The sequence below is a fragment of the Arabidopsis lyrata genome (assembly GCF_000004255.2).
Source record: "Arabidopsis lyrata subsp. lyrata unplaced genomic scaffold ARALYscaffold_7, whole genome shotgun sequence".
Classification (NCBI taxonomy): Eukaryota; Viridiplantae; Streptophyta; class Magnoliopsida; order Brassicales; family Brassicaceae; genus Arabidopsis; species Arabidopsis lyrata.
This window is the reverse complement of record NW_003302549.1, coordinates 3,863,334-3,875,159: the sequence shown is the minus strand read 5'-3', so window position 1 is coordinate 3,875,159 and position 11,826 is coordinate 3,863,334. Positions and strand designations below refer to the sequence as shown.

The following is an 11,826-nucleotide window of genomic DNA, read 5'->3' as shown; positions in this document are numbered from 1 at the left end:
ATTTAAAAGATTTATTTCAATAATCTGTTTCCAGTTTCCAGATCATTATTTAAATTAAACATGACTGTGTATTCTAAAGCTGATATTTTCAATTTTAATTTCTCAATACTTATCCGTGTATATTATCAAGATGAAATTTAGTTTTATTAGTCAATTAAGATTTAGTTGGGAAGGTGGCATGGGTATCTTCTTAGAATTATAATAAGTTCATAATTTCGAAATATTGACAAGTAATCAAAAGCATTGTACGACTCTCAACTTCCAACTCAACAATATAAATAGATCTTCAAATCAAGATAAAATTGTGAGACAATACATTCCTCTGTACATGTTCTATATATTTTTTTTAAAATATGAAGGATTTTAAAACATTGTTCTCAGTGATCATAATTATATCCTACTATTTGGAATACGGAGAAGGCCAGAAAATTCTAAGCATCAAGGATTTTATACTTAAAACTAATCACACCATCATTGATTATTCTCAAGTAATCGTTTTCTTAAAACTGATAAGCAGTTAGATTATCAAAATAAAAGTAATAGTTTCCACTAACATATAAAAACTATATCATTTTTTACAGGCCTTTCACGAAGCATGGAAAGGATTATGCGAAGATGAAACACCCAACGGGTCAGCTTTAGTGATACGAAAGAACGAAACATACACTTTACAACCATTAATTTTTCGAGGTCCATGTGTATCTTCTAAGATTCATATTCAGGTACTTTTCAAGATGTTAAGTGATGTATATAAAGATCTTGCCAAAAAAAAAATAACTCTTAGCTTCAGAACATGTTTATTTTAACAAGGGTAATTATAAGAAATATTTTATTTTAATGAATAGACGATAGATCACAATATATATCGAGCCAAACACTTGGTGCACATATACATACACATTGTACATACATAATTCACATGCATGTATGATTCTTTTTCTTTTTGATAAGATTGATGGAAAACTCGAAGGGCCAAGGAAGCCGATATATTGGAAAAACACAGAAAAAAAGAGTTGGTTAGGTTTCAGGGATGTAGAAGGTCTCGTCATCAACGGCTCAGGAGTGCTTAATCCTCATGGGGAAGCTTGGTGGAAATCTGTTAGTCACTCTAAACGACCAACGGTAAGTCATTCCCAACACAATCCTTTTAGTATATATATCTTTTACTTTTCTATATATATATATATGAAACCACACAAATTATACAAATGAATTTATTCGTGTATGAACAAGTGCTAACTTTTATAAATAACTTTTCAAATGAAAATCAGGGTTATACCAAAGTAAACAAGAGCTAATTTTTCTTAAAATAAATGTATTATCTTAGATGTTTATTATTATGAATATATAATCAATAACTTATCACGTTTTTGCATCTACAGACAATTAGTTTTGAGTCCTGCACTGACATTATATATAATGGACTAACTCAAATAAATAGCCCAAAAAATCACATTTCAATTTATGGTTGCACCAATGCAACTTTATCAAATCTTGATATAAGCGCACCCGAAGACAGTCCAAACACTGATGGTATCAATATTTGTCTTTCACACAAAATCCAAATCTTAGACTCCTCTATTCAAACTGGTAATCTTCGTTCTTCCTTTTGTTTGAATTTTAATATACTGTGTTTACTTGGATTAAATTTTGGAAAGTGTGCTAAATTTCTTTATGGATGTGCATGTTTCTTACATGTTAGGTGATGATTGTGTTGCAATTACTGGTGGAAGGGGTGGTTCTTCAGATATCAACATTACTGGTGTGGCATGTGGTCCGGGCCACGGTATCAGGTTTGTAGAATATAAAAGTACAAAGAACTTTGAAATCATCAATATTTTTGTATACGTGCATGAATCGATTTTTTATATTTACACCACAAGTTACTGTTTCAAACTAGATTATTATATTTTTGTTGTAAAAAATTATTTTACATGATTTTCTACTAAAATTAAATTGTTTACTAAGTCTTAAACTTAAAACAAAATCCAGTATTGGGAGTTTGGGGAAAGATGATGAGACAGATGACATAGTCGAAAACGTGATCGTAAGAAGCTGTAGTTTTACTGGAACTCAAAATGGAGCAAGAATCAAGACTTGGCAAGTAAGTTTTTACTTTTCCATCTTTTCTTTGTAAGCAAAATATTTTATTTCTGTTTAAACATCGTGGAATTTACATAATTTTCATAGGGAGGACAAGGGTTGGCCAAAAATATTTTGTATGAAAATATTACATTGATAGATGCTGGATACCCCATTATCATCAATCAACATTATTTTGACAAGAGTAATTACCTAAAGGTAATTTTCAAACTTTTTTTTTATTTGAATATACAAATCATAGTATTTATTAGGAATCTAATATATATACATATATAGTTATATGTTGTATGTTATGATCCTTATAAATAACTAGTAAATCATTTGCATTTCGTCCTGTAAACCAAAACTTTACCGGATGCATATAAAAGAAATTTGATTAAATATTGTAATGTACTAACTAATGTATCATACTGCATTGTAATTTTTAGGATTCAATTCTTACTGAATGCAAGCTAATGATATGCTATGAAATTTATAGGAAAATGCAGTGAAAGTGAACAACATAACATTTAGGTACTTTGAAGGGACTAGCTCAAGTGAAATTGCGATAAAGCTAGACTGTGACGAAACAGAGAATTGCCAAAACATCACGATGGAACACATCAACATCACATCTCCAACCCCGGGTAAAAATCTCACCGCATATTGTAAATTCGCCGATGTGTGTAGTTCATTTGTCAACATTGATGTCGATTGTAATACAAATGAGGATCATCATCAACCTCATATATTGTCTCCTCTTCCATAAACTATCTAGAACAAATTATACTGATAATATATAGTTGTACATGTAACTGAATGTTAAATATTGGAAAAAATAATTGGGAATCAACAATTTAATTAGCTCATTTCAAGAAGGCTACTAAATTTTTGAAATTTTATCTTTAATTATGTGTTTATTTTTACGTGAATATGGGTAGAAGTAATCAAGTCATCATGTCATAATAACGATAATAATTTGTATGTATGTCACTTGAAATTAAATCATAATATATATATAAAATATTAGTTTTTATTTTTTTGGGCAAAATATATAAAATTAATATTAGTTTTTCTCTGTTAAATGAGGAAATTAATTGGTCTAGAATTTGAAAATGGTGCATGGATCTTAAGATATTGTGACAATAAATAGATAATTTGGATTGGGTTGAACGTTGAATGCATACTTACTAAGTTGAATTAATGCAAAACAAGAAAGAAAGAAATATGTAGAGTTGAATATTGCAAAACTTTGGCAAGTTATAATCGAAACTCAAAAGTATGTAAGGTCACGCAACACAACATCCATACAACTCACAACGACACACAATCTTACTTAATTCCTTACATTTTCTTTCAAAACAATTGGATTTCTTTTATTATGGTTCAAATGGTGAGTAAATCTAATCTCTCTCTAACTACGTAATTAAAATTGTTTTTTCAACTTTGTTTTGCTAGAGGATAGTGAAATTTAATGGGTGCAGACTGCAGACCCATTATATTGTTTCATTTTTTCCCAAAGTATAATAACCATGTACTATTTACTAGGGCTTGGAATTACTCTTCTCGGTAATTCTAATTGCATCGTACTATTTGCGACACGGAGATGGTCACCTTAATTTAAGTATTAAGGATTTTCTATCTGATGCTAAAAATACAACTGCCGATCATTCTCAGGTAATTGATTTATATATTATTAGATCCAATTATATTTTTAATAAAATTAAGTTTCATTAAACAATCAGATTTTCTAATAGGCGTTTAAAGGGGCATGGAAAGCATTATGTGAAGCAAATGGGAAAGGCAAAACAACATCTCTTGTAATAAATGCCAACGAAACATATATCATACAACCCCAATTGTTTCAAGGTCCTTGTGCATCTCGTAATCTTCATATTCAGGTATTTTTCATCATATACTTTTTAGCTAATTTTGTCACATAATGATCACCTTTTAAAGAAATCTCAATGTTTTGCAAATATATACATATATAAATATATGTGTGATTATATTTTTTTTTTGCAAGATTGATGGAAAACTTGAAGCGCCAAAGATGGTAAAGGAGTGGGGAAACAACGGAAGTAAATGTTGGTTATGTTTCACAAACGTGACAGGTCTCGTCCTCAATGGATCTGGTATCCTCCATCCCCATGGCGAAGCTTGGTGGTCCTCTATTGAGCACTCCCACCGACCACGAGTATGTATTTTCTTTGATTAAGGATTAAAATATAATATATATAACAAACAAAGTGTTTACAATTTACAATTTATTTTGTTTGTGCAGACAATAGGATTTAATGGGAGTAGTAACATTATATATAATGGACTAACCCAAATGAATAGCCCAAAGAATCACATTTCTATTTTAAATTGCACCAACGTAACTTTATCAAATTTTCATCTAATCGCACCTAAAGATAGTCCAAATACTGATGGCATTGATATTGCTCTTTCAAACAATATCCGGATTTTTAACTCATCTATCCAAACCGGTATGTTATGCTCAGTTTTATGCGTATACATGGATATATTAATCATGAGAAATTACATAATTCCATTTTTGTGTTATGATTTGTTTCTTATTAGGTGATGATTGTGTTGCGATAAATGGTGGTTCGTATGATATCAACATAACTCATGTAGCATGTGGTCCAGGTCATGGCATCAGGTTCGCACATCATATACATCTTAAAGGGTTTCAAAATTTAATTTTTTGGTTTGGTTTTTGATAGAATTATACAAATATTTCTGATTATTATTTTGTTTTGCAGAAGTTAGATTGGTTTATTACAAATTCATCTAGGATTATATATATGTGTCATTTTGTACTAGTATATTTTTTATACATCTTACGACAATATCTTTCAAATTTCATTATGAGGTTTTGTTTTGAAAAAATAATTAAATATGAATTGTGTATTTCGTCTTGGAAAAATCCTACAGTATTGGAAGTTTGGGGAGAGGTGGGGAAAACGATACGGTACAGAACGTGAAAGTAAGACACTGCAGCTTCAATGGAACAAAAAATGGAGCAAGAATAAAGACTTGGACTGTAAGAGTTTTTGAAAAAATAAAATTATATACATTTGTCTTTTTTTTTTTTGGTAAAATTACATACGTCTATTTTTACAAATTTATATAATTATCATATTGCATGTTACATCATTTCTTAGGGAGGACAAGGGATCGCCAAAAATATATTATACGAGAATATAACATTAACAGATGCCAATTACCCTATCATCATCGATCAACATTACTGTAATGGTGGCCACAACTGTACAAAAGAGGTAAAACTTTATATATATATAATTTGAAAATATATTGTCTTTAGTATTTTGAAACTTTTATGCATGTGAAATTAGACATCTGTTTTTTAGATAGAATAGTAAATTTCGGATTTTTTAAATAAATTAATACAACTGTTTAAAATTCTACAGGCGACAACTGCTGTGAAAGTGAGCAATGTGACATTTAGATACTTTAAAGGGACATGTGCAAATAATATTGCCATAAAACTAGATTGTGATGAAGTAACTGGTTGTCAAGATATCGTGATGGAACACATCAACATCACTTCTTCATCTACGAATATGCCCCTAACCGCATATTGTCAATTTGCGGATATAGTTAGTCACTTTGTCTCGATGCATATCAAATGTGGTTTCAATGAAGAACCTTTAGTACCAGTTAGACCTCCACGACATGTTGAACCTCCAACGCCGCCGACTAAACCTCCAACCATGTTTCCTAAACCTCTGGCACCAGCTAAACCTCCGGTATACTATGCTAAACCTCCGGTATACTATGCTAAACCTCCAGCACCGAATGCTCAACCTCTAGCACCGAATGCTCAACCTCCAATGTTGTCTTTTCTTTCTTACTTTATTTAAAATATTTATTGTGAAGTTTCTATCGCATTTACTATATCAAAACAGTGTGATGAGATGGTCACTAGAGAATTAACGAACAAATCTGTAAAACAGAAAGTTAATACACTAAAAGTTTATACATCCACAAACATTTTGAGGTTTTTTTATTTTTTGAATTTGATGTTAAATTTATTCAAACCCAAAACTGTTTTACAATAAATGTTACAGAGATGCTGAAACAAAAAATTTTGAAAGAGGAGCAGAGTCATTCAAGAAAGCTGTGGATATGGAGCAAGAAAGGCTGGAATAGCTTATGGAATTTTATAAAACGTACGAAATATTTAAAAAAGGTTCAGTTTGAACTTTTCTCTCATAAAATCGTAGCAAAAAAAAAAAAAAAAAAAAAAAGACTTAAGGCCATTATGCTTCCCTTTCACACATTCAATAGAAGACCCCAAGTTTTCTCAATTTTCTTTTTGTTTTGTTAAAGAAAAAGGAAAATATTCTCAGTCTTCATGACAAAGATTATCAAGGCATATATCCATGTCGTACTGCAAATGAATCGTGCTAGTACATGGACTTATTTTCGGGTCATAGTCTTGAAGATAGGAGAAGCTTGAGTCATGCGATTTTCTTTCAGAGAAACTCACCGTTTTAGTTTAAAAAGGAAATAAAACATAATATCATGTGATACTTTTAGTAATTTATACTTTTAATGTTTGTTTTTTGAATTGAATGTAAAATTGTATTCAATCAAAAACCTTTTTACAATGAATGCAATCGTTTATTCGAAAGTTTGAAATAAGCAAAAAACATGGAAAGTGATGATATAGAACAATGGAGTTTAAGATGTTGGTCTGGTAAAGAACCAAAGCCTTAGGCCGTCATCGTAGTGAAGTGTTCCCGAGGCTTTGATTGAGCTGATGCGGTTGCGGACGGTTTTGTCGATTAGTTTGATGAGCCGAGTTGTTGGAGATGGGAGTTCCCCATGCCTTCGTGCGTTTCGCTCACGCCAAATATGGTATAGTGTGGCCTGGAAGACGTACCGAAACAGAAATAGATTGAGCCGTGAAGTGGTTGTGTTGTGGAGCAATGCAATGAGCTGGTCCCAATTTGTCGAGTAATTGGTCATGAGGAGTCGTTGTGCTAAGTTTTCCCAGATTGCTGAAGAGTAGGAGCAGGAGAAGAACAAGTGGTCTCTTGTATCTTCTGTATTGGTGCATATGAGATACTTTTACTGTTATTTTGGAAATTTTCAAATATATACATAGATTTTACGGAATATTTATCTTTTTCAATTTTTATGTAAGCCACGGTCCTCCATAGGCCTGGGCATTCGGGTACCCGTTCGGGTTCGGTTCTTTTTTTTTGGGTATCGGGTCTATTCGGGTAGGGGGTCAAGACCCATTCGGGTATTCTAAAAATTTGGTTCGGGTTCGGTTCGGGTTCGGGTCGGTTCGGGTATTTTAATAAAAAAAGCAAAATACCCGAAAATAACCAAAAATACTCGAAATATTTTCGGGTTCGGGTCGGGTTCGGGTTTTTAACTCATATATACCCAAATCTAACCGAAATACTCGATTTATCGAAAATACAATGGTTACTCTTTACCCAAATATAACCAAAAATATCTAAAATACCTAATATATTCGGATTTATGATTGTAATTTTAGGTATTTCGGGTATTATAAATATAAATATAACTAATATTTATAGGTGTATATTTGTATTCGGGTACATTCGAGTACATTCGGCTATTGGATTCGGTTCGGGTTCGGTTCGGGTTTTTTTCGGGTAAGAGGTTAGGACCCATTCGGGTATTTTTAAAAATCGGGTTCGGGTTCGGTTCGGGTATTGTTCGGGTTTTTCGGTTCGGGTATTCGGTTCCGGGTATTTTGCCCAGGCCTAGTCCTCCATATTAAAAGGTCGAAGAGAGTTTTCTCTATTTCCCATTTTCTAGTGATCTTAACAACACTGTTGTAATCTCTACTTTCTCATTTTATCTTTCATAACTATATAACGCGCAAAAAAAAAAAAAAAAAAAAACAGTATGACATAACAGTCGTAGCTATGTACTTTTCAATTTATGCATTTTCAATAGAATACCCTTTTATCGAAAATTTATACTCCCTCCGTTTTCGAATAGTTGTCGTTTTAGAGAAATATTTTTGTTTTTAATTAGTTGTCGTTTTCAGTTTTCGATGCAAAATTTATTACTTTTTTATTTTTTATATTTATTTTTATTATGCAACTTGATTTACTATTGGTTAAATTATGTTTAGGTAGATAATTAATGATATTTTTATATTGAAAAACTAACAATATTAATAGTTTCTTAATTTGTGTGCATATAGTTAAAACGATAACTATTCGAAAACGGAGGAAGTATTACTTTTATATATAAGCCACAACCCACAAGTAATTAAACTACTAAAATATATTTTAGGATATTAATTCAAAATTTTGAAAATCCTGGTGGATAGGTTTTTAAGACATTGACCAAAAAATGGTATATACAATGCGTTGACTACTAGCTATGTATTAAGAATAATTGTAAACCCATTACCATAAATGCATAAATATATAGTAACTTTTAAATTTTATTCAAATTCATTTACTTCTTTAACAAAGAAAAAAAGAGTCAAATTAATTTATTTTCGAAAATTTGCAAGTAATCAAATGTATATATTTATCAACTCTACGTGTATATATTTACATTTTACAACACACACTATTAACACTACATTTACTAAGAAAAATAACATACTCTATATTTTCATTGATTAATATAAAAATGGTGAGAATATAAAAATTCGCATTTTAGTTGATTATTTTTATCCCATTGTTTCAGAAATTTTGTTCAAATCACTACTTTTATTTTTACCAGGGTTTTGAGATACTCCTCTCAGTGCTTCTAATTGCATCATACCATTTACAATACGGAAATGGTCGGATGATTCTAACCATGAAAGATTTTATATCTGATTCTAACTCTACAAATGTTGATCATTCTCAGGTAACTATTTATACAAGTTTATTTATTTTTATCTGGATGATCAATAAATATATTAAATATTTTCCAATTAAAATTGAATCATTGGTTAGTAATATTTTCGAAATAGGCATTTCAAAACGCATGGAGAGCCTTATGTGGAGGCAAAGGGAAAGGTAGAGCAGCCTCATTTGTAATACATGCCCATGAAACATATACCATACAACCACAATTGTTGCAAGGTCCTTGCATATCTCGTAATATTCATATTCAGGTATTTCATGCAAAGGATGTTATGGATCATGTCATTTATTTGCATGTAACCTCTTTTCTTAATTATATGTTCACATTCATGATTAAATCGATGACGACACCAAACCAAATGATTGGTACAAATAAAAATATAAGATGTTATTAGTTTCGTGTACAATACATTAAAACTAAGCGTAATCATAATTAAAAATCAAAACGAACCAAAATTCATCAAAGCGAAATCGAATCTCCTGACTCGATTGGTAAGAAATTTTGGTACTGGGGAATGATTAATTTCTTAGTTAGAATGTGGCAGAAAATCATCATGTCAGCAAAGTTTCAAGAAATCTCATCATTTTGCAAACCTCTCATATACCATGTTATATTTCCTTGGACAAGATTGATGGAACAATTGAAGCCCCGAAGATGGCAAAAGACTGGGGAAGCAAAATAAGTGAGTGTTGGTTATGTTTTGAGAAGGTGACAGGTCTCGTTCTCACTGGATCCGGTGTCCTCAATTCCCATGGAGAAAACTGGTGGTCTTCTGTTGGTTTCCCCTCTCGACCAGAGGTGCGTTGAAGCTGTATATTCAACATGTTGATCTTAAAGTATGCATTATCAGAACATTCCTTTTCTTTGACGATTTTAAGAACATATATATATATATATATATATATATATATATATATATATATACACGCACATATATTGCTAATATCATCTACAATTTACGATTTATTATTTGCTAATTGTGCAGGCAGTAAGATTTTTTGGATGCCAAAACCTTTTATATAAAGGATTAACTCAGATCAATAGTCCAAGGAATCACATATCGATTTTTGGCTGCACCAACGCAACTTTATCAAATCTTCATCTAATTGCCCCTGCAAATAGTCCAAATACTGATGGCATTGATATCTCTCATTCACAGAATATCCATGTTTTGAGCTCGACAATCAACACCGGTATTACCATTTTTCTTAGTTAAACGAAAATTAGACTACGCCATACACAGATTGATCACGAGAAAGATTACAATATTTTCTTTTGTGATATATATGGTTTCTTCCTATTAGGTGATGACTGTGTTGCAATTAAAGGTGCTTCATACGATATTAACATAACTTATGTGACATGTGGTCCGGGTCATGGCATAAGGTTCGCACATATAAATTTTTTAAATATATATATTTTATTATCAATTCTTGATCAATGTGTGACAAAACAGTATCGGAAGTTTGGGGCAAGGAGGGGCATCTGAGGTAGTACAAAATGTGAATGTCAGACATTGCACCTTCAGTGGAACACAAAATGGTGCAAGAATCAAGACTTGGCCTGTAAGTTGTTTTCTGTGTGTTTGTTAAAATATATCATAATATAAAAACATATATCATGTACTTGGACGTTACATTATTTTTCAGGGAGGACGAGGGTTTGTCAAAAATATTTTGTACGAAAATATTACTCTGATAAATGCCAACTTCCCCATCATCATCGATCAACAATATCATCAATCAGCAGGGGTAATATTTTTTAAATATACAGTCATATTTTAATATATGAATATGTTTGACCACAACAAAAATTATATAAATGAAGTGATATTATATTTATTTTAAAATATCATACTCACAAAAGACGATACATAATTGAATGTAACTAAAGCTGAAATATGCTTCAACCTTGGTATTTTGAAAATTTAAGGAGATACTAAATTTCACGTATTTTTTAGATTTGAGTGTAACGGCTAGGAAGCAAATAACAAACATATGTTGTGTTCTTTCAGGCTACTGCTGTGAAAGTGAGCGACGTGACGTTTAAATCTTTCAAAGGGACATCTGCCGATGCTACTGCAATAAAATTAGATTGTGACCCGACAACAGGTTGTGATAACATCGTGATGGACCACATCAATATCGTTTCTTCATCTCCGAGAACGCCACTCACCTCGTACTGCAAATTTGCGCATGTAATTAGTCGCGTTGTCTCCATTCGCATCGACTGTGATTTTCGTAATGAAGATTCTCAACCTGCGTCATCGCATCCTCAACCTTCCGCACCATCTGCTGTATCCCCGAAACCGCATACTCAACCTCCACTGTCCTTTCCTTTCTATACAAATTTTAATATCTTCTTATGAAGTTTGGGTCGTATCTACCAGATTTATTATAGCTATGTTGTGATGAATTATGTCACTATTAATTTATTAAAATAAAAAGGATTCGGAGGAAGTTTTAACTTATTTCAATAGTCATCTTGTTTCGTGAAGTTAGCAGCAACACACGCTAATAAGCATACAAAATTATCTTTTACGTGTTTTTTTTTTTATAAACCCTATCGGCTATCCGGTCGGCTCCGGTAGGAACACACCGAGGTGCTACATAGTAGACTGGTCCACCGTGTTAACGGTTAGGCCCTTACGGGCTAGCACTCTGCCTATCCCGAGTTTGGAATGCCTTCCGACTAAGTGCCAGGGGTAGTGGCCGCCTGCATTTCTGGCTACCAAGTAAACCAATTGGACCAACCCAACTGACAGATTTCCCAAACAAATGTGTTTTTGTTTCCAGGGAGAATCGAACTCAGGTTTGGGAGTTTCACTCTTTCCCAAAGCTTCCTCTGCCACTAGAC

General features: G+C 32.1%; 3 protein-coding genes across 3 annotated transcripts; all 3 read left to right on the top strand.

Annotated features, from left to right (window-relative positions):
* The first annotated feature begins 353 nt into the window (after positions 1–353).
* LOC9305350 (probable polygalacturonase At3g15720) lies at positions 354–2,851 on the top strand. The gene is made up of 8 exons (XM_021016791.1): positions 354–488; positions 582–722; positions 952–1,122; positions 1,383–1,590; positions 1,703–1,793; positions 1,993–2,104; positions 2,191–2,301; positions 2,582–2,851. Exons 1-8 carry the CDS (start codon positions 354–356, stop codon positions 2,849–2,851), a joined length of 1,239 nt encoding a protein of 412 aa, XP_020872450.1.
* A 1,187-nt stretch (positions 2,852–4,038) lies between these two features.
* On the top strand, positions 4,039–6,094 carry LOC9305349 (probable polygalacturonase At3g15720). Its single transcript, XM_021019786.1, has 6 exons — positions 4,039–4,279; positions 4,367–4,574; positions 4,669–4,750; positions 5,026–5,134; positions 5,256–5,372; positions 5,523–6,094. The coding sequence occupies exons 1-6, from the start codon at positions 4,136–4,138 to the stop codon at positions 5,973–5,975; spliced, it is 1,113 nt and encodes a 370-aa protein (XP_020875445.1). The 5' UTR covers positions 4,039–4,135; the 3' UTR covers positions 5,976–6,094.
* LOC9305348 (probable polygalacturonase At3g15720) lies at positions 6,030–11,824 on the top strand. The gene is given in 10 exon segments (XM_002869231.2): positions 6,030–6,059; positions 8,779–8,970; positions 9,077–9,220; positions 9,598–9,768; positions 9,956–10,163; positions 10,275–10,356; positions 10,427–10,535; positions 10,620–10,721; positions 10,985–11,339; positions 11,766–11,824. Coding segments are annotated over 10 exon segments (1,452 nt in total).
* Positions 11,825–11,826: the final 2 nt, after the last annotated feature.

Excerpts from the sequence above, each read along its gene's own strand:
- LOC9305350 (XM_021016791.1), top strand. The coding sequence starts at position 354 with ATGAAGGATTTTAAAACATTGTTCTCAGTGATCATAATTATATCCTAC. Across the intron at positions 1,591-1,702 it reads AGACTCCTCTATTCAAACTG|GTGATGATTGTGTTGCAATT; the intron begins GTAATCTTCGTT and ends CTTACATGTTAG. Across the intron at positions 2,302-2,581 it reads ACAAGAGTAATTACCTAAAG|GAAAATGCAGTGAAAGTGAA; the intron begins GTAATTTTCAAA and ends TGAAATTTATAG.
- LOC9305349 (XM_021019786.1), top strand. The coding sequence starts at position 4,136 with ATGGTAAAGGAGTGGGGAAACAACGGAAGTAAATGTTGGTTATGTTTC. Across the intron at positions 4,280-4,366 it reads AGCACTCCCACCGACCACGA|ACAATAGGATTTAATGGGAG; the intron begins GTATGTATTTTC and ends TTGTTTGTGCAG. Across the intron at positions 4,751-5,025 it reads GGTCCAGGTCATGGCATCAG|TATTGGAAGTTTGGGGAGAG; the intron begins GTTCGCACATCA and ends AAAATCCTACAG.